The sequence below is a fragment of the Daktulosphaira vitifoliae genome, unplaced genomic scaffold (assembly GCF_025091365.1).
Source record: "Daktulosphaira vitifoliae isolate Bord-2020 unplaced genomic scaffold, ASM2509136v1 Scaffold_4, whole genome shotgun sequence".
NCBI lineage: Eukaryota > Metazoa > Arthropoda > Insecta > Hemiptera > Phylloxeridae > Daktulosphaira > Daktulosphaira vitifoliae.
This window is the reverse complement of record NW_026099575.1, coordinates 20,732,420-20,755,336: the sequence shown is the minus strand read 5'-3', so window position 1 is coordinate 20,755,336 and position 22,917 is coordinate 20,732,420. Positions and strand designations below refer to the sequence as shown.

At 25.8% G+C, this 22,917-nt stretch overlaps 1 protein-coding gene across 5 annotated transcripts; it reads right to left on the bottom strand.

Moving 5' to 3' along the window:
- Positions 1-1,994: 1,994 nt before the first annotated feature.
- Positions 1,995-16,253, bottom strand: LOC126906037 (muscle M-line assembly protein unc-89-like). Of its 5 annotated transcripts, none has more exons than XM_050686257.1 (11): positions 16,232-16,253; positions 10,897-11,013; positions 8,740-9,002; positions 8,350-8,572; positions 8,126-8,276; positions 7,904-8,040; positions 5,280-5,407; positions 4,350-4,522; positions 3,999-4,288; positions 3,853-3,948; positions 1,995-3,791 (listed from the first exon to the last, which is right to left on the bottom strand). In XM_050686257.1, exons 1-11 carry the CDS (start codon positions 16,236-16,238, stop codon positions 2,143-2,145), a joined length of 3,234 nt encoding a protein of 1,077 aa, XP_050542214.1. In that variant the 5' UTR covers positions 16,239-16,253; the 3' UTR covers positions 1,995-2,142. The 5 variants fall into 5 exon arrangements, with proteins under 5 accessions (XP_050542214.1, XP_050542211.1, XP_050542212.1 ...); XM_050686254.1 differs by lacking the exon at positions 16,232-16,253 and adding an exon at positions 11,174-11,531 and having other exon boundaries at positions 3,853-3,899; positions 3,950-4,288; XM_050686255.1 differs by lacking the exon at positions 16,232-16,253 and adding an exon at positions 11,174-11,531.
- Positions 16,254-22,917: the final 6,664 nt, after the last annotated feature.

Sequence of the window (22,917 nt, the reverse complement as noted above, 5' to 3'; positions counted from 1 at the left end):
ACTAATAACATATAAATAGATTAAAGCAAGCTATAGTTTATTCTATGAAAAGGTTAATACATTTTGTAGAGTTTAAAACCATCTGCTTTCTAAAATTAAAATGAGCTAACAACTTATGAAATGCATTCTAGTTTTATTGAATCAATATTTTACATAAAAATATTAATTTATCGAGTAAATTTATAAAATATTGAGATAAAAATCTTTTTTATATATTGTATGAAAATAACAAATATGAATATTTGTTTCATTTTTTAAATTATCTAATGATGGAAACTGATTAATATTTTATGTAAAATTTTCTATTAAGAGCTCAATAAAAATAATAATGCTCATACAAATTACGATATTATGATTATTTTTAGTGGTCATATTTAGGGAAAGATATTGAAGACTATAACTATATCATAACATACTTTGTAGATAATTATTTTACTTTACTTTTTCTTTTATGTATGTTTATTTTTGAAAACAATTAAAGGAATCCTTAAATTTCTAAAATTAAACAGATATATTAAACGTCTCAAAATATTTTTACAGGCAGTATCCGTTCATTTTCACAGGTTTCAATATTAAAAAACGTCTTTTAACAAACTAATTTTTATAACAAAATTTCGACTTAATACTTCAAAGATTATGTTTTTCTTTAACATATTTAATTTAGAAATATTTTTATGGTTGTATTCATCTAAAATTTTTGTGATCCAATTCAATAAAATAGTTATTATTAAATTTTAATTAATGAATGATAATAAATTTACTTTTTTTTATATAATTAATATTTGCTCACAACTAATTATTTTAAGATATTATGTAATAAATAATCATATTTATTTATATTAATATATATATATATATATTATTTGTATTTATATTTAAATATTTTAATGTTATTTCAGAATATTTATTTCATCAATTTTTATTAATTCATAGTAATATTTTTACCGTGTGAATTTTGTTTCGAGCAGTGATTTACATGCATCGTATACGATCCAACTCTAAATTAAGCGCAAAACATCCTTGGGCAAAATATGACAATCGACGGTTTAAAAATAAACGGCCCGCTGCCGTTCATTGGTATCACACAGATACCAGATAGACTTTTACGCGAAATACTCTTCTATCTGTACCTACCGAATGTGTTTTATGAATTTAATAATTTCATTAAATGATTGCAATTATTCATAACTATGTAAGAAAAGAAAATCATAAGCATTAATATTTATTCACATACCTAAATCTAGTTCTCTCGCACTCTCCCTTGATGGCCCTAAGTACTTGTCATGGTAGTTTTACCGGTTTCGAATTGTATAATCTAACAAGCACACACACACACAAACTTAACAAAACGAATAAACAAGCGACTAACACGGCGTTGGCGAGAGAACCTGATGAGCGTACACGCGACTTTTGATCCAAATCTTTGCAAATCAACAGTCTGTCATATGCTAAACAAGAGGGGATCGGTTTTACATGCGCAGTTTCGGTAGTAACATTGCAATGATCGGACAGTTATTTAAAAGTTTTCTGTTTATTCTTCTATATTTCTTCACTCGTCTCCTCTTGTCATTTCAATTTTCGAACATTACATCTACTTGTGAAGTACAAAAAACATATTGCTGCCAAATCTTATAAAACGTCTTTCTACTCTCGACGTCTAGCCTTTCCGTGACCGAACGACCGAAAGTCACCTACCTTAAGTTTAATAACATTGAACACGTAGGAGAAAATCACAGTTTAAAATTTGCAAACGCATGCCAAAAGAGTAATTAAAATAGTACGTGTGCTTTAAAAACATTAGTTTTCTAAAGTTTAAGACTTTAATTAATTTGCAATTTAAATTAATTTAATAAAACAAAAAAAATTGAAAAATTGTTGAATATATTCTTGAATAATTAATTCGTACAAAACTTCATCATTACACCACATGAATTCATTGATTTTTTTACNATTAATTTGCAATTTAAATTAATTTAATAAAACAAAAAAAATCGAAAAATTGTTGAATATATTCTTGAATAATTAATTCGTACAAAACTTCATCATTACACCACATGAATTCATTGATTTTTTTACGTTATTAAAAATAAAAAAAAACTTATAAAATATGATACAATAAGTAATTATTACAAAAATAAAGTATTATATTCTGTCCCAAATTTGTGTTTTGAAAAAACGAGTCAGCAAAAATCCAAATACTGGTATAGCTAGTCTTTCATCTTTACACATATATAACCAGTAACCAAACAAAATTAAAGAAATATTTCCAAAAAATTTTAAATACGAAATACTATTAATAGGAGGATTTTCTAAAAGAATCAGTTGATTAATTGTCGTATCTATTTCGTTATCTATAGTATGATATTCTTCCAAAATACTGTTTTCTTCCTTTTCCTCATTATTTATATTAAGTTCTTCTTGTGATATTTCTAAAATAATGGGTTCATCTTCAATGGCTGCCATTTTTAATTGATCGAAATCTAAGTAAGTTTTAGAATTTGGTTTGGAAGCGTTTTTGTTATAATTTTCAAGTATATTACTATAATGTTCGACTGTCACGCGATTTGTATCTTCAACTATTTTAGGAACATTATAATTTGGTATTTCACGTTCTGGTGACTTTTTAATACTACCAAAAACATCAGATTTCACAGTTTTTCTTTTGAAAATTGAATTGTTTTTCCCAGAAAAAGAAGGAACGATTATTTTTTTTAAAAAAGATTTTGGGCTATAATCACCACTAAATTCTGTAACTGTTATCACTGGTAGAGCTACATGATTGATTGACTCTTCTCTTTTTAGTATTTCAGGAGGAATAATCTCATCTTTCTTCCCGCAAAATTCAAATTGAAATCGGCTAAGGTTCTCACTAGATTTTATAACAGTAGCATTATTATAAAACGATTTTTCTAACATATTATAGTTTGGAATGCCATCTCTTAGTTGGGTATCAACGATTTTATCTTCATTAGAATATCTCTTTTTATTTCCTACATTTTCTATATTAAATTCACTTCTCCAATCCTTTTCACTTTCATTGCATTCTTTTTCTGTTTGGGAAATATCACCACTGCTTATTGATTCTGAATTTAAAGAATCTAATGAAATTTGTTCAGCCTTATCAACGTCTTTGGTGGGTGAAACTATTAATTCTCTATCGGATTTGTGATCAGATAAATAGTCATCATCGAAAATTGTAGAAAAGAAAATACTAGAAGTATTATGATCTAATGCTCTTTTTCCGCTCCCAAACTTTACAATACATTCATCACCACTTTCTGATTCTGAAGAGGAAGAATATATAAAATGCTTATTTATATCACTAGTAGATCTACTAATGGCTTCCAATGACAAATTAGATAACGAATAAGATGATTTCTCATTAATATCCTCAGTTTCATCTTCCAAATTATTCGCTAATGACAAAATGCTACTAGACTTAGAAGTTTTCACTTTATCAATAACAGTTTGTATAGAACCTGAATCACTTAAAATGGATTTTTCTTCTATTTCTTCTAATGATGATCTAGCCACCGGTAGTTTTAGTAAATTATTTTTTCTATCCATATTGTAAAGTGATATTTTATGAGCTTCTGATGAAGGATTTTCCTCATTATTATAGTCATTAAACCTGTTTAAGTTGCGTTCATAAAGAAGTTCACTTGAACTGAATGAATTTCTTATGTGCTCCTCAAAATCATCAAGTTCTGCACCGAGCTCAGGAGAAGAAAGCGACATTGGAGGTACGGTGCCATGATCAAAATTTGTTAAAAGTGAATTGTTTGAATTTCCTTAGAAAAAAATTAATTTCAAAAGATAATCATGTTTAATTGATTCATTTTTATCTCTTACCTTTTGCTTTGTAATTCAAAGACGTCTGGGGATTTGGCAGGCTACCAAAACTTATTTTAACACCATCCGCTTTTAACATTGGTGACAAGCCCCAATNGAACTTATTTTAACACCATCCGCATTTAACATTGGTGACAAGCCCCAATGATCTTTTTCTTCAATGGGTTTTTGCCACGCTTCAAATGATAAATCTGAAGATATGGAAGACAATGACTCGCATGTTCCAGCACTACTTGTGTCGGTCCAACGCTTTTTCTTCTTCCTCGTTGGTACTGGGGGTGATACTTCATCAACACTCAATTTTCTTGGTTTTAAAAATGGTTCTGGTGATTTTGATTTACGACCAAAATGTTCAAACATTTCTGTTTCTTTAATTTTTACGAGTTTCTCTTCATCCTCGGATAACAGTGTTGCACTATTTATTGGATTATAAACACTGTAAAAACATTATTATTAATAGACTTTAAATGAAACTTCAAATTTTTATTATAACGAACCCTTTTCTAATGTCAGGTAAAAATACTGCTTCAGATACTTCGCTAGGTAAACTAATACCATATGGATTTTCTGCTTTCACTCGAAAAGTATACTCTGAACCTTCCAATAAATCATCTAAAACAATTTTAAGCTGTCTGCTAGTAGCTGCTTTTAACCACATATCCCATCCAACCTTTAAAATATTTTAATAAAATAAAACAGTTAAGAAGCTTAAAAAATTAAAAATAATAATATCCCTTATTTTTAAAATTTAGAAATTCTGTGGAATTAACCCTCAAATTTATTTGTATACATATAAAAAGTGAATATAAAAAATTTTAGGCCGATCAGATAAATTTAACCTGTACCGAATTGAGGTTGAAAATTGGTCAAAAGGGAAAGTGTTTTAGATTTTTGCAATGAATTCATAAATTACTGCTCTAACAAAATAATTTATCATAATTAAATTTTAGATCTAATAATTAAAATTTAATAATTTGTCTTCTAAACCCATTAATTTTCCAGAAAAATGACAAAATACGTAATATTTTGTGAAATTATTGAAATTGGTATAACCTAATGTTTCATACAAATTGTTTAAAATTAAATTTTACAAAATAAAAGTAACAAGTAAAAATTTTTTATGAAGACTAATAAATTTGGAAGAAAAATTGTCAGGACTTAATTTATACAAAACAATTAGATCTATAATTTAGTTTAAATAATTTTTTTTTAGGAGTAGTAATCTACGAGTTAATTGCAAAAACCAAAAACCTACCCTTTTATCCAATATTCAGTTGGTATGAGTTAAACTTATCTGATCGCTCTGAAATATTTTATATTCTTTTTATATATATACACATAATATTGGGGAGTGAGCCCGAAGAGTTTCTAAAATTTAAAAAATAATGGACTATTATTACTATTTATATGTATATAAATATAATTACTCTGTTATATTCTACTATGTAACTTCCAATTTTACATCCACCGTCATCTTCTGGAGGTTTCCAGGAGAGCGATACCAATTTTCCAGTAGTTTTAGAAACTTGTACTTTACCAGGTGGTGATGGTCTATCTATGAAATTAGTTTTACTTTAGTAAATCAAATATTATAGAATATACAGAGTAATCGGTTTATCATAAACCACTCAATTATTCTCAAAAATAATATAATATTAAAAAAAATTTTTCGATTGTTATAGTTACATCAATTTCTTAATTTCTTAACTATTAATTACTTTTTAGGATCATCCCTTATAACGTATAAGGATCAACTTTATTTTTTTAATTGGTAACATACATATTTAAGTAACTTATATCAGAAAATTATCTAATTAAGAAAATAACGGATCCATAACAAATTTAGGACCAGGACTTGGATATTATTCTTTTTTTAGGTATTTTTATACTTAGGCGGAACGAAGAGTACGGCCGCGAAATATCTAATTATAAAACTAGCAGCACCCACTCATCACCTCTAGTCATTAATTTAAATTCATAATAACTTCCGGATAACTGATACGAAAGTTATTATCGACCAGACATTTTTTTAATTAGATCTTTTTCTATTTTTTAAATTGAAATAATATGAATGTTATCATTTAAAAATTTAAAGTTAAAACCATTATAGTTATAAGAGATGATTCTAAAAAATTATTATTAGTTGAGAAATCAAGAATTATATGTAACTAAAAAAAGTTACTATTTATATGTAAAAATTGTATTTATATTGCGAATGTTTGAGTGAGTTATGGAAACCAATTCATCAGCAATGTATGTATACTTTAAATTTAAGTTCATTAAAAACTTAAGACTCAAATTCATCATATATTCATTCTTTTCAAAAATAAGGTATGAATAAAAACAAAAATTATTTTAAAATTTATAAGGATTAATTCCAAAAGAATACTTTTGTTTACATAAATATTAATCCTATATATAGAATTATTATTTAAATTTAAATTTATTTATTTAATTACAATTACTTCTGATACTGTTTTATCGTTTTTTTTCATTAACTCATAAAAAACAAATATTCAATATATAAAATAAAATAAACTGTTTTTAAACTTATTTGTGCCCTTAAAATATGTTAAATATATGAAAAAAATGCAGTTTTAATTTATTCTAAATATAAGGTAAAATAACATTTTTTTATCTAAAAAAGGTAATTATAATTAACTACTAATGGTTAATGAAGATTGAATTATAACCAATTGTATCACATGAAATTTATGAAATAATGGAATTTAATTAAACTCTTTATCTAAATCAAGTAATTAACGTTAATATTTAAAATATTTAAACATTAGAATTTCTTTTAGTCTCATATTTCACTACTTTAATGATATCTTTATTAGATATCATAATTTGGATAATTTTCAATTTACACATATAACAAAGTACCCTCCTTATCTGTATAATATACAACTCATTTATATTTATTATAAAATTCATAGGTTTATCATTGTAATAATTGATTGTCATTAATTATAAAATACACAATGTAATAATAATTCAAATTATTAAAAGTTATATTTTTTCTTTAGAAATATACATTCTGTACAATGAGCACAATAAACATATATGAAAAGAGTAGAATAATTTACATGAATACATTTTGATGGAAGAAACCACTCATTAGTGACACTTCCCATGATTTTTTTTTATTTTTTATTTTTCTAAAATATTTATTTTATTTGATAAAAATTAATAAAAATAGTCAAAAAATCTTGATTAAAAAAAACAAGCCAATTAAGTTATAATTAAAGTAATAATAAATAAGTAAAACCAATTAGAAAAAGATAAATCTAATACGTGTATGATATCATTGAATTTATAATATTGTGTATAAAATAAGAAACAAGAATAAGATAACAAAATTGAAATAGCATTTTAACTGTAATTTGACTGTAGTAAAAAAAGAGGGTTATTATTTTCTTTTTATATGAGGAAAATTAATAATGAGTATGATAATTTGTAGATAAATTAGAAATACAAGAAGGAAAGTGCGAGTTAGTGGATTCAGCAATTGCATAAACGTGAACTAGGAATAGTAGGAGTTGTATAAGAGAGATAAGCCTAAGTAATTAGGTATTATCTAAGTTACGTCTGCGATGAAAGAAATTATGAAGGTATAAAACTTTAAAAACATAAGAATAGAGGGTATGAAATAATAAATATATAACTAACAAAACTAAGAATTTTAATTGGTGTTTATACAGTGACGAAAAAATTATCAATTATTTAAGGATTACTTTTTTATTTTGTTTATTATGAGGGCAAAATAACGACGTTGTGATGGCGTCAGTTTTCTATCTTACCGTCTCGAAATGGATTCTCATATACACTCAAAAATTGTTGCACTATTTATACATACAACTTTTTAAAAATAATAACAGTAATCAAAGATAATTTTCGAGCTATTGTTATAATAAATGTATTAAAAGCTATAAAAAATATATACCGGTTCAGTAAGTAAGGAAACTGGTCAATTGTTATAAGTAATGAGAACAATAAAGACCCGTTTCCTTACTTACTATATTTGTATTATGAATTAAATGTTTTATACCTGTCACTGTAACTAAAAACGAAGCAGTATGTTCTCCAATAGGATTCACCGCGTGTACCTGGTAACAACCTCGATCTGATCTTTTAACAGCAGCCAATTTTAATGCAGCGAATTTATCTGTGTGAATTACTTCATATCTATAGCATAAATATATCATTATAAAGTGATATATATAATCAAAAAAGCTTATAATATAATATTACATTTTTATTTTAACTTTACCTTTCACCACCTCGTATCTCTTCGCCGTCGTGCAGCCAAGTAATTTGTGGTAAAGGACGTCCTGCAACTGAAACCTTTAATCTCATAGGTTCATTTTGTTCAAGCAGTAAACCTTCTTCGTAATCTTGTGGTAATCGCACCATTGGAGGTGCTAATAATACATATGTCATTATTTAAATACATTTTCTATTGCACTAAAATTCAAATATTTATAAATATAATACCTTCAAGTCGCAGTCTAGCTTTAGTTACAGCATGACCAGCTCTATTTGTAGCCGTACATTTTATTTCGCCTTCATCGGAATACTCGGCCTGGTGAATATAAAGTGTACTAATACCATCTTCAGTATTAACTCTTTGTCGTCTATTGCTAAAAAGTTCTAAACCATCTTTATACCAACTTATTTTAGGAGCAGGTGTACCCACAAATTCCACTTCAAATTTTACCTAAGAAGTAATTTTACTATTACCAAAAGAAATTTAAAAAAATTACTTATAGATATGAATTTATGATAACTAAAGAACAATTAATAAAATAAGAGACTAATATATTATATGTATTAATTTTTCAAAGTTATGACATTAATAGTCTAATTGATCTAAATTATTTATACTTGTTCATTCTCTAAAGCTACGCGATCTTCAATACTGACGACAAACACCGGAGCTACAACAGCTGTTCTGTTAAGTGTTATCGTCACAGGATCTGATATTACACTTGGGGATGAAAATCCACGAGAGTTTGCAGCTTTTACTCTGAACTGATAACGCCATCCTGGTTCAAGTCCACCTAAGGTTAGTTGGGTTAGTGATACTTTTGATGGTGTAGCTTTTACCCAATGTGGCGAAGTAGTCCGTCGATGTTCAACAATATAACCTAAATAAAAAAAATATATAATCAATTTAATTTATTGAAAAATAAACTAGAAAAAAACATTTTTCTCGTAACAATTATTGTTATAATTAATTTTAATTAATTACTGTTGTTTAATTTTTGTATTAACTGAATTATTCACCAAATATACTCTTTGATGTCTTATAAATTGAGTATGTAGAAAATTTAGAGTACGTATTTTAAAATAAATTTTCATTCACGGCTGTAATAATCATATAATAAAAATTGATCTCTTGTGGCTAATTAATTAAGTAAAATTGAAACTATATTAAAAATATTATTAATATACTGACAGGTCAGTATGTGTTTAGCGTTGATAATGGTAACATTGTTTCCGAAATACGTATCCGCGACTTTTCATTAATTTTTTGTGGCTTTGAGTTTAATATTTTTAATATTTTTTAGTTTTTTAAATTAATAATATTTTTAATATAGTTTTAATTTTACTGTAATAATCAAGTTTTTTATTGCAATAATCAATCACTTTTTAAAACTGAAAATATCCCTGAAAACCTAAACACTGATAAAAAGCTATACATGTTACCAGTTATAATTTTTGTCAATGTAGTTACATATTATTCATAACGGTCGTTAAGCTAATTAAATATTTAGTTATTCTAGCTATTTTTATTGTTATTTTATATATTCTATTTTCCATTTGATTTTTTCAATCTTTTCAGAAAAACTTTTCTTTAGCTTTAACTTTAAAATTACATAAATAATTTCATAATAAGCCAAAGTAACCAAAGGCATTGTGAGATCATGCCAAGTGTCTAGGGATATTTAGTTGCATATCCGGAAATAAAAAATTAAAATTAGATCACTGCATGCCCTTCCATTTAAATTCCTTCCTACTTAAACAAAAATATAACTAAATAATAAGGTGTAACTACCTTTCTATAATAATTATATTCAATTAGAAATATATTTTGTATACCTAATAATATACATTTCACTCTCTAATAAGTATTCTATTTTTCATTTTCAAACAATGTTTTTTTTTTAACAAATTTTTTATCTTCAACTTTTTTTATAAATATTATCTCAAAATAGAATTTTAAATTTAATCAATCTAAATCAGTTCATACTACTTCTACTCTAAGACTTCTCCCTTGATCTAATGTTTCTCAAAAAAAGTACAAATGCCTCCTCCTCTTCCTCTGTAAAGTATCTCGGTCTCACATTAAACAAACGTCTCACGTGGTCTCATCATATTAAAATTAATCGCTAATCTTTGAATAACGGACTGCGATAACTCAAAGCATTAATCATAAACAATAAATTTAATGATATTTATAATAAACTTTTAATTTATAAAATCCCACATGGATTAATCGTTTACAGCTATGCTGAAAAATCCAATATTATTAAAATATAGCTATAAGAAAAATAATCTCCTTATATCTATAATTATACACTCCATGATAACGTTAACGCAAAAACTGTTCATGAAGAAGCCATTTAATTCTACAAAAGATTCCATAATACCTTTCAACCTTTCAACCTTGACAATACCGGAGACTCATCCAGACGTTTAAAGAGTAAATGGTCCCGTGATCTCTTTCCTAATAATATTATTTATTAATATATAATTAAGGAAATTTAAATATAAAAAGTAAAAAAAAAAATCATGGGAAATGTCACTAATGTGTGATTTCTTTCTTAAAAACTTTATTCGTGTAATTTTCTTTTTTACACTTTTCCAATATGCTTATTAGGTTTATATATCTTATCTAAATAAAAAAAATTAAATAAATATTACCTCTAGGTTGTTTAAATTCAAAACACAAAATTAAATGAAACATTTATCGAGTATAAAATAAATCTTAGATAACTATTCAAATGTTGCGAGTAAGAAGTACTGTTTTCAGACTACCTGAAATTTTATATCCTCCATCAAATTCTGGTGGTTTCCAACGAACCGTGACCACGTCTGGCTCTTGTGCTGATGAATCTACTACCAAATACGGTTTTCCGGGAGGTGTGGGTGGACCTAAGAGCAAGTAGAAAATTAATCTAAGGTTTATTATTTAGTAGTCAATTTTTTCTCAGTTTGTTGTTATTTGTGTTATTGTTATTTTACGAATTAAGTAGAATTAACAAACAATTAATTAATGAGTTTAAATACTATACTGCGTTAATTGTATGTGTACCGGGAATGTAATGATCAGGCAATAAATGTTTGTAAGGTGTGTCGTGTAGTTTGTGTTTACCGAGCGAAGAATGGGAGTTACCCATGGCGATGTGCCATTCACGAAGTTCCTGCGGCCGGACCGCTCATGTACCCGGAAACAAGACCGGACACCAGTGACTGAAGTTTTGAACTTTTTTACAATTAATAAATTATTAATATTATTAAACGGCTCGATCACAGTGTCTGCATGTTACAACAGCATTTTGTCACGACTAAGCATGTGACGTTGTTGTCAGGATCGACCGCGGAGTGCGTACACTAAAATAGAACGTACAACAGCTGTGGTCGCCGGGACTGAGATGACTTGGTACATCATGTAATATACATTTTAACATTAGAGTATCTTTTCCATAGTCATAAAAGAAGGGGAAACGTGGATATTTGCCAACAGTGTTGTTTTTTTCATTATTCATAAAATAGTGCATTAAACTATAACAATATTTGTTAAAAAATGATTGTTCGTAAAAATATATATATTATCATAAAGTAATAAGTATAATTTCCTCAACATCGTCTATTCAAAGGCTATATAAGACTCGTAATTAAATTTGATTCAAATTTCAACAATCTAGGAGAAGTGCCAACAATTAAAAATGAATACTGGCTCAATTCATACTCATTATTGAGTTGTACTAAGTTATGACGTTATTAAATGTACTAGTAGATTTACAATAATTTTGTAATATTTTTTTTTTTAATTGCTTTGCTAATTAATGATTTAAAAAAACCAAAATTTAATTTATGGTTACATAGTGTAAATTTTAATTTATTTAATCATTGAAATGAGAAGTATTTACGAGACTATGTTATACATGATTCAAATAAATCATTTTATTATGTTGGTAAAACTATGCGAATCATAAAACGGCCATAATATTATGATATTACAATAGCTATCAATAGCCATTTCAAGACTAACATAGTTTCACCAATACTGACGTACAATATTTTGATTCATGTAGTTTTATCGCATGTTTATCTAAGGTAGTTTTTATAAATCATCAACTATTTATCAAAGAATTTCACACCTTTTTTATTAATCAAATCACAACTAGTTAGTTACAGGGGCGTATTTAAAACACATTTTAAGAGGGATGATTTCATTTTTTTACTTCGGTAAGAAAAGGTCTTCAGATCCATATTTCGTATATATCAGGTTTAAAGATTATAAAAGCTTTAAAAATATTGATACCACTGGTAGTTAAAGCTTTATAAGGGTGAATAAATAAAAAAGCGTATCATACTAGTTCGGGATTTTCGATTTTAACCAAACTTTACCAAATCTTTAAAATATTTGCGATGATATTAAAAAGTACTTTTTTAAAAAAATGACTAGCTAAATTAGAAAGTATAGAAATATAATGAATTGACATACTGCCTACAATTGTCTTTTAACTTTAGCTTCTCAGTTTATAATATTAATTTAATTAATTATTAATTGCATAATGATCATTTATGTGCAATACTATGATATATTATATTTTCACAATGTATGAATATTGAAAAATACAATATAATTAAAATTTTTAATTGTTTGTAAATTTAATATTTTTAATTTAAATAAGCAATCATGCAGAATTAAAAAAACCTTTCCTAGTACTCCCCAAATTTGAATAAGACTTGACATTTTATATAATTTTTATTTGTGATGTTTACCAACTATGTGGTAATTTAACTATTACAATTAAAAAATTTTAAACATTAAACAACTATATTGTTGTTTAATGATTTCGTTATTGTAAAAAAATGTATAGATGCGATTCAAAACAAAACATTTGTGTACCATTTATACAATTTTATTTAGTTTAATTAATGTAATTATATAAAATGTTTTCCGTGAAAAATGCGTAAACTTTATTATATTTTTCCGAATCTAAGATCATCTCGACCAAAGAGTCAACTTGCCCTGCTCTTGTATAACCAACTCCTTTCATATACTAATACCTTTGTTGTCAATGAGAAAGGTCATATTATTTTTTGACTAACGAACGTCTACGTTAAAGTGTTTAAGTCATTTTATGTTTTAACTGGTAACCATTACGCAAAGGGAACAACGCCAAATATTTACGACAATCACTACAGTCTTTAATTAATTGAATAAATGTTGTGAGCTTTCCAAGAACACTTATTATAATACTCTTTTAACTTTTAAATAATTACGTCATCGAAATACGTCACACCAAAAATGTATTTTGTAGCATCAATACCGTCAAAAACTGTTTAACTTCAAAATACACTTCAAAACTGTTCAATTAGTTGTATACTTAAATTATAAACCTTTTTTCATTAGTATATTAGTTCATTAGTAGTTGTAGTTATAATTAGGAACATTAAAATAATTTTTTTTTAATTTTTGATATGTATAATTCTTTCTGAACATAATATTATTTATTATTACAACATTAGAGAAGACTATTATTTTCGTATTACAATAGCTAATGAATATGTGAATTTTGCACAAAAAATTATTATGAAATGTTGCAGCTGACTTAAGTAAAGAAAAAAAGTATAATGTTAATAATCAATTTGATGGTTTTTTGATAATTTATCTTTGTTTTCTTTCTTGAAAGCTTGATAGTAGTCCAATACAAATATATAATGTAATCTGTAGAAATGTATACTATTTGTAAAGGCATAACGCGTGGGAATTTTCACTGACATACAACTGTTGTGTTATCTTTAGAGAAGAATCCCAATAATGGCCTCAGGCAATCAAGTTTTGTGAAATTCTGCAGGAGAAATGTCCAAGTATAATGGAACTATTATAATACGTGGAAATAGTTTTTCTTTTGCAGAAATATTATCCAACTACATTTAACCATTGTGCATTGTTAAATAAAAAATAAATCTATCATTGAAATTCAACGAAATCATTTAATTTTAATTGAAGTCTCTTCCTTAGATACGATTTAATTAAATAACACTGAAATTTATTTTATAACGCCAGACACGTATTATGGACCTGGACCTGGTTTACCGGTCTCACACAGTAAATTGGTTAGGTTGGATTGGGTTTGTTTCATAATCATATTCCCGTGCCCTCTGACCGCAGCCAGTACGGTAAAACACACGGTGTCATCAGTCTGTAAAACATCACATTATACTACGTACTGTCGAAAATGTTTTCAAATAAAAAACATTTCCTTCAAATGCTTTTGGTGATATTTGTTTATTAAGTAGTGACTAGATTAATCATTTTATTGGCTGAAATTATAACAACTGTAAATGACATGGCTGTCTTCTGCCGCAGTATTTCGGCCAAACAGTTCGTATTGTTACAAAGTCCCAATGCGGCCATTGTGCCAAACACGCTGATTGTTGTGAGGGTGCGGCTGCGGATTACAGGCCAACGGGGTAGCTGTTAGATAGGGGACTTTATTATGGAGAGCGTGGCAAACTGAAGGGGAGGCGAGCAGAGGTACAAAGTAAACAAGACGACCCCGCTAAATAAACACCGCGATCGCATAAAGCCGTCAAGCCGCAACATCGCAACTGTTCCGAATAATGGGTGCCCGTTTCCCCTACATCAACGAGTGTAACCCACCCTCGGTGTTTTTTTAACCGACCGTATTAATTTGATTGGTTCTATTAAATAATTCAACACGATATACCCATCTATATTATATTGTGATGATAACATGCGATACGAACAATGTGTACGTTAACGTTATTTTTTCCGTACTACTTATAGCCCAAAAGGTTTTTTGTAATACTTACAAAAGGGATAGTAGGTAATTGTATTCCGCAAATATGTAATATTTAAATACTTGTATCGAAAATAATCTCTGGGTACGATCATCTCTACCTTTCGATAACCTCTTGGATTTAAATCCTTCAATAGGTTTTTCTGTTCATGGAAAACATTCACCCAAAATTAAAAAAAAACTCAAACGTAGTGTAACATTTAAAAAGTTAACCTATATTATAATTAAATTATTTTTATACAAATTAAATACCATTAATTGTAAAAGTATTAGGTAAAATAAATCTAAAATAAATAAAACTTTGTTTTTAAACTTTAATAATTTTAAAAGTACTTTATTAAAAAGTAATAAAATATTTATATTTTAAAGTTTAATGAACATAAATAAAACGTATTTTTGTAGAAATTGTTTCATATAGTGGTGATATTTACAAACTCTTTAGGAAATAAAAATTATAATTCAAATTATTTTTTTTATATTTTATTAGTGTTTTATAAAAAAAAAAAACTGTAAATGATTGTTCAGAGTTTTTTTTTTAACTTAAAGGTATTATATAAATTTTCAAAATCACTACTACAATCAATTATCATTCTTTAGTTATAGATACAACAAATTATTTTCAAAGTATTATAAAAAATATTTGACTAAAATAATTTCTAATTATTAGATTAAAGCTTACACATATGTTAATAAATTAAACAAGTTAAATTTATTGAGAAAAAATGTAATATTAGAAAAAGAAACGATTTAAATCTCTGGTTGCATTTATTGTTATTTAAGTTTGTAACCAATTTATTAATTTTCGGAATTATATTATTTTATTTGTAAAAAAGATTTCAGTTTTCGTTTTATGTTTACACCTGCTAAAGTGAATACGTTACATTTTATTCAATTAAACAATGAACTTATATAAAACGTATTACATATTTGTGTTAATTAGTCAAATATTTTATTATTGACTACGATGAACGGTAAAATATATTTGTAGGAAGTAAATTTTTAAGATTTGCTAGACTTCCATATGATAGAACATAGTGAATTTAGTTCAAACAATTTTTATGATCTGTAAAACTTGTTCACTTCTAGCAAAACTGAATTATGCAATTAACGTCAACGTTCTGTAGAATCATTTTATCAACTTACAAGCGATCTGGCCAAGAAAATTCTTTAATGGCATCAGTTTGGAAGGATAAAATATTGTAATTATTCAAATATTTTTCTTAATATAAGTAAAATCATCGGAAAAAAAGATAAAACATAGTTTTCCAACATTTGCATTTATAAGTTAATAAATATATTTATGAATCACTTACTTCTCATAGATTTGAAATGATTACCCACATTTTAAATTATAATTGACAATCACATTAAAAACGTATTTGATTAGATATATTACAAAATGAAACATCTCTAAATATATACACTGAATCTGAAATGTAACCAAATCATAAATATGACTTATTTATAAGACATTTTAATAATATTGTAATATTTTTTTACTTTTGTAATATATTCATGTTAAAAGGTTTACGGTTTGGGATACAGCCTATTAGATGAATAATGAAATAAATTATTAAATGAATAAACAACTAAAGTCTTTTATTGGCTGAAAGATATAGAACTTCGAGCTAAATTGAATGGAAACAGTTTTTACGGTAAATAATAATTACACTGTACAAAAAAAGTAAAGTTTATGTTTCACGATTCAATTTAACAAGTAAAAATTACACAAAACACATTATATCACTAATAGTTATTAAAAAAATTAAAATTTTTTTATTTTGTTAAAATGTGTGCTTTACAAATAATTGTAAATTAAAATATTACTATTGAAATAATAAATATCAATAGCATTAAAAAAAATTAAAAACTATCTATTTATTTATTTATGTATGTTAAAATCAGTTGACTTAAACTTATAACCTTAATTTGCAAATAAGGTATTTATAAATTAACTTGGCGATTTATATTTGTATTATTTTATACGACATAGTATGTTTTATACTTTTTGTATGTAAAATGTGTTATAAAACACTAACTAATTATTAAATATTTGCATTTTAACTAATGAGAAATTGAATGACCTTTATAAATGTATTACAAACGTTTAGGCAAATATTACTTTTTATTTAAATAAAATTTCTTTTTGTCTTTAATTATTTTTACAATAACAAACCACATTTTAATATTATTTAGAAGAATATTTCTTTTTCGAAAATAGTAATAAAACTTAATAAATAATTAATTTAAACTTAAATACTATTAATAGCAATAATTGAAATAAAATAAGATTTTAAAAATAATCACACTAAAAATTATACATTTTAAAAGACTTTATGCATCTAACTACATTGTAACAAATAATTCGAATTGTAGTACTAAAAAAAAAAAATTAAAAGGTTATTCTAAAAATGTGTCAAAAAAAAAAATGCCATGATAAAACACAGCGAAAAATCAAATTTAATTTTGAATTTGGATGTTTGTGTGCTTGATAATTGTAAAGTGAATGAATGGAATTATGAAAAGTTTTTGGTTGCTAAACAGCAATTTGCGCCACGAAAAATTGCTTTAACAAAACACAGTAAAAACCAAATCAGACTTTAAAAAGGATGTTTGTTATGTGTTCGATCATTGTAAATTTAATTAATAAAACAAAAAAAATATTCCTTTTAATGAACAAAAATGTATATAGTAAGTAAAAAACATATGTTCGGTACGTAAAAATGCAGTTTCTATACCGCAAATTTTAGAGACTGAATTATTGATTCTAATTTATGCCTTGGAAAAATTAGTATATATTTATTTATTTTTAATAACCATGTATACTTTTTTGAGGATATAAATGTCACACCACATTTCTTTTATGGGAAAACTATTTTATTAATACTGAGAAAAAGTCATTTAATTTATATCTGTAATTAATATTTTATGCTTAATTTGTTATAAATGAAAGTTTTTTTAAGTTAAATTAATTTTTTATTTCTTCTTAATCTTTTATTGTTTGAGATAAAATGTATAACAAAATTTATTTAAGAAAGGTGCACATTTTTGATGAACTCTAATAAAAAAAGTATAGTTACGTGAAAATCACAATGGTTTTTCTTTTTTATAAATTTATACTATAATAATATTCATAAACTTTAAATTAATTTTCTAACTAACGAATATTGATGAAAATAATATCAATCAAAATTTAAACGATTAGCAATATATTTGGTTTAAAATTATTTATATTTCTTCAGTCAATTGTACAATTTATCATTAAAATTTTTAATTCGTTAAAAAAATAATGTGTTTACAATGTATGGAAAGCAAATCTTCTATGTTTAATACAAATTTTTATCTTTGAGTATTATTAGAAATATTAATAGTATTACAAATATTCGTATAAAGGTACAACTTTTCATAAGCATATTTTCTGGTAAATATTTATACAAATACAATTTGCAAACCGATAAAATAAGACTATTTAATAAAACGCGAATTTTAAATTTGTACAGTAAAAAGAAAAATCGATGATTTTACTGGAAACTAGTTTTAATTTAAAATAAATTAAAATAATCATTTGTTAATGGATGATTTAGTGATTAGCTGTCATTTATGGGATAATTTTGACCAACAATTTTTGTTATTATAGATTATTACTGTACAACGAACTGAAAATATTTTAAACTATTAAAAATGACAGGAATAATATTTACCAATCATTAATTTCACGCGTTGTAAAGTTATTTATACAGTGAACACATTGTTAGACTATAAAAATATTTATAAATTATTTGTATGTAGGCAACATAACATACGCTGAAGAGTTAATTACTTTGTTCAAAAAGGCGTTCTTGTTTGCAGTATTTTAATAATTTAAAAAATATTTAATTGGAGATCGATCATTAACAATATATGTATTCATAGTTTAATAATAATTAAATAATATAAAAATTTAATAATTTGTATATTTTATCTTACATTTTTATATCATCTAAATTAATTAATTTTATTTATAGATTGATTGTAAAATCAATATTTTATTTTTTATTTAGTTATTCAAAATGTTGCCCTAATGCATAAATACATATTATATTATCAACAAAAATAATAAAACAATAATTGAAAACTGGAATTAATGAATTTTTATGGGACCAATGAATTTTTATACTAAAAATATGGAGTTGTAAATTTTATAAATTTTTGTGTACATCCGTTACTAAAACTATTAGGTAGTTTTTTCTATTTCTATAGAGTTCTATAGCTCATCAGAAATGGTAACGTATTATTTATTTTTAAATGTCTTGAGCCAATTATTTTTTTATATTTCTAATGTGCCGTGCCTTTAGCACATGTTGCGAAATACGTTTTATATTTTGTAAGTGTTCATATTTTTTAGGTATCCCTCAAAATCGCAGGTGTGTTACAGTACCCCTGCCATATTAATATTTTTTTTTGTAATTTTTCATCGCGTATTTATTTTTTGCCCTTCAAAAATCATCTTTCCATAATTTATAAAGTATGGACAATGGTCCTGTATAAGAGCATATTAATTTAATCATAGTTTATGTGACAACTTGTCACAAGATTTTAGTGTACATCAGCTGCCAATAACTCAACGATCATTAAAAACAACTTTATTTTATTTACAAAATAAAAAATATATATATTTATATTATTTTTATAGCGTCATGAAAAGTACTAAACTCCTCCGTTGTGGACAACATTTTGTAACTTTTCATTCATGTCTTTTTTGTCTAATTTTCGTTCAACCTCATCGTATAGCAGATATTACCTTCACTCAGTTGAACATTTGTCAACACACTAATATTTAAAAATGAAATAATTAATGATAGTTGAAATTTTGCTTATAAATTTCACAATTTAGCCCAATCCATTCGCGCATAATTTATTGTATCCGTTTTTTATATTGTCGACCAATATGAAAAATTTTATTGCAATAATGTTTTTTTGTACAGCATAATTATGAAAATTTAGTCTTTCATTTCACTTTTAATCATATCGTAATATAACTAACTGTAAATATTTCCATTAAAAACAAATAGTTATAACCACTTTTCTCTATAGGTCGAAAAATTAAAAAAATGGAGTGAACATTATAATTTTATTGATATAAAGTCGCAAAAAGTTTACTATATGAAATAGCAATTAAATAAAAAATACAGAATTTTATTCATCAAAATAATTAGAGACTAATAAGAAGATTTGATTACAAAGGAAGTAAAAGTATTATTCATGTCACCAGGAAAATAACTTAAGTCGTTCAAAATCCCAAATTTTTTCTTGTTTACTCTACATTTAAAATAACGGCAATTCTCAAACTAAGTTTCTAACTAAGATGAAGGGTACTATTTAAAAAAAAAAAAAATGTAGAGTAGAGGGAGGCTCGTTGTTACAATTTTATATTTATATTTTTAGTAATTTTTCTCCAACAGCTACACCATTTTTTATGATTTAATATTAATCTATTTTAAGCTATCATGAAATTATAAATTAATAGTTTAAATACCAAAAAATATGTTTAACTTAAAATGCCCTTCAAAAAAAAAAATTTAGGTAAAACATTTTTACATTTATTTATTGACAATGTCCAATAATTTTCCAATATAAATGAATTAATTTATACTAATTTTATAAAATTAACTAAACAAAATTTGTTCCCTAGTATCAACATTTCGCTGTACTTCATATAATACTACATAAGAGTATTTTTGACGAAATTTCGTTTTATTGTCCAAACCATTTCAAACAAAATAACGTTATGAATTCTTTAAAAACGCTCTCATATAGTATTGCACTAAATGTAACGATTTAAATATCTAAAGATATATGTATAGTGACAACAGTTACTTACAGATTGTTAATTTTTATTTTGGCATTCTATTTTGCTTCACACATGCATTTTATATAACATCAATTTTTTAAACCAAACATCCATCATTTTTATTAGAATTCACATTTTTTTTTCTTCATACAACCAATTGTGGGCGATTACAGCCTCCTCTGAGAGGAAGTTTCTCGAGGATTCACATTTAATCTTGATAAACTCACACGTGTTATTAAAGTTACCCGCACACATATCATGTAACAATTACTAATACGCGGTGTATTACGTGAGTGAACGTTTCGGTATGACAGCAATAACGGTGTCATCGAGATCATAAAGTGCCAATAAACACATGTGAAGTACGAAGGGTTTTAATTTGCTTAGTGTGGTTTTTTTTTTTTTTCAAAAGAGCGAGCCGACAGAAAAACGTCACGTTCAAAATAATCTAAGCGATTAGCACTAAACGCCGACAAAAGAGTAGCAGGAAGAAGTTGATCCGTCCTAACAGCTTCCGTTATCAGTCGAACGCTTTCTTCCACGCCCTAATTAATTATTATTATTGCTTCACGCAATTCACTCTTCAAGTTATCCGCACATATTAATGTTTTGGTGTAAAATAAATAATGGCACGCGTCCGCATCCGTTGCGGTAACCGTTTGTGCCAACCGATGGCCGAAGCCAAAAATAATTTGTTTTGATATTTTCACTAAATTTTTCATGATTTATATTTCAAAATAAGTGAAATGCTACCATGTGTCTATATTTCATATTTTGTGTCACCAGTTCAATTAATCATCTGTTATACGTATAACGAAAATTTGAATTTTTTTATTAATTATGTACGATGAATTTTTACCAAGCCAATTTTCGAATAAGATATCAATATTTAATGATTTCTAAATGGTAAGAACTTTAACTTTCCAACAAAATTGTACTAATCGCTGTATGAATATATTTTTTTAGGGTGTAGACAAATTAGATTGCACTACGTCAATAAGTTGACATTACCTCATTATTTTCAAAAGATAAATTTTATCGACCAACATATTTAATCTAAAAATGATTTAATCATCATAACAATTGTCACAAAAGATATGTGACGAACCATTCGAAAACAACTTAAATATTTATTATTCAGTTATGCGCAAGACGACAATGTGATAAATGAATTTATGGAACCATAACGAGTACAAAACGGTAATCGGAAAAACTTTATGGTCTTCTATAAAAAAAATTCAGGCTTCATCTATTAAATTAAGCTTTTTTTAATAGAAATTCTAAAAACAAAGTAAAATACAAACTTAAAAGTCATTTATAGACATGCTTATATTTCTTTATACTTCTTTAAGTCAAAAAGAATTCTTTCAATTTGATAACACAAAATTGTACAATTAAAAAGCGCCAAGAAAGTTAGTCAGGAAGTTTTATGAAAGAGTGTCAATTATTCAAAAATGAACCTTAATTTATTCAACTGGAATGTTTTTTACTTATGAAGATCTGTTTATAACCCAACTAAACTTATAAGTCTATGTACAATACTTTTATATTCTTTCTATAATTTTCTCACCATTGATGACAGGAAACAACTTTTTAAAGGTAATTGAATTTAACTTCGGGTGCTTGAAATAGGTATTTTAACATAGTTGAAAATATAAAAATAACACATATAGTTTTTAAAATTTGATGGAAAAACTTGGATGTGAATTTTATATGGTCACATGTATAACAATATAGATGATTTATAACAAGGAAATAGATTTGAAGAATTTATTAAAGTGGCAAAAATTAAGGTATTTTTCAATAGATTACAGATTAAAAATTTGTTCAAGAAACATCTCACAAAGTGTAATTTTTGTGTTATATTAAAACATATAAAATCTGTTAACTTAACAAAAAAATAAAAGCTAAATCAAGTTAAAAACACTGGACATATTCATTAATTACAAATAGCCATATCGTATGATTTGTGTGCACTTAATCGTAAAATAGTATATTCTGAATAAATTATACATACCGAGAAATCAAGATACAGATGGTGGTGGCCACTGAACGTATGAGCGCCAAAAAAATAGAGCACGCGTATAATTTATACATAGGAAGTCGCTTATAATTATTTTTGGAGGGGAGGACTTTCGGCAAAAGTGGAGAGTCGAACGTTTACAGTTG

Excerpts from the sequence above, each read along its gene's own strand:
- LOC126906037 (XM_050686254.1), bottom strand. The coding sequence starts at position 11,258 with ATGGGTAACTCCCATTCTTCGCTCGGTAAACACAAACTACACGACACA. Across the intron at positions 4,523-5,279 it reads ACATAGTAGAATATAACAGA|GTTGGATGGGATATGTGGTT; the intron begins GTAATTATATTT and ends AATATTTTAAAG. Across the intron at positions 3,792-3,852 it reads TTTGAATTACAAAGCAAAAG|GAAATTCAAACAATTCACTT; the intron begins GTAAGAGATAAA and ends TTTTTTTCTAAG.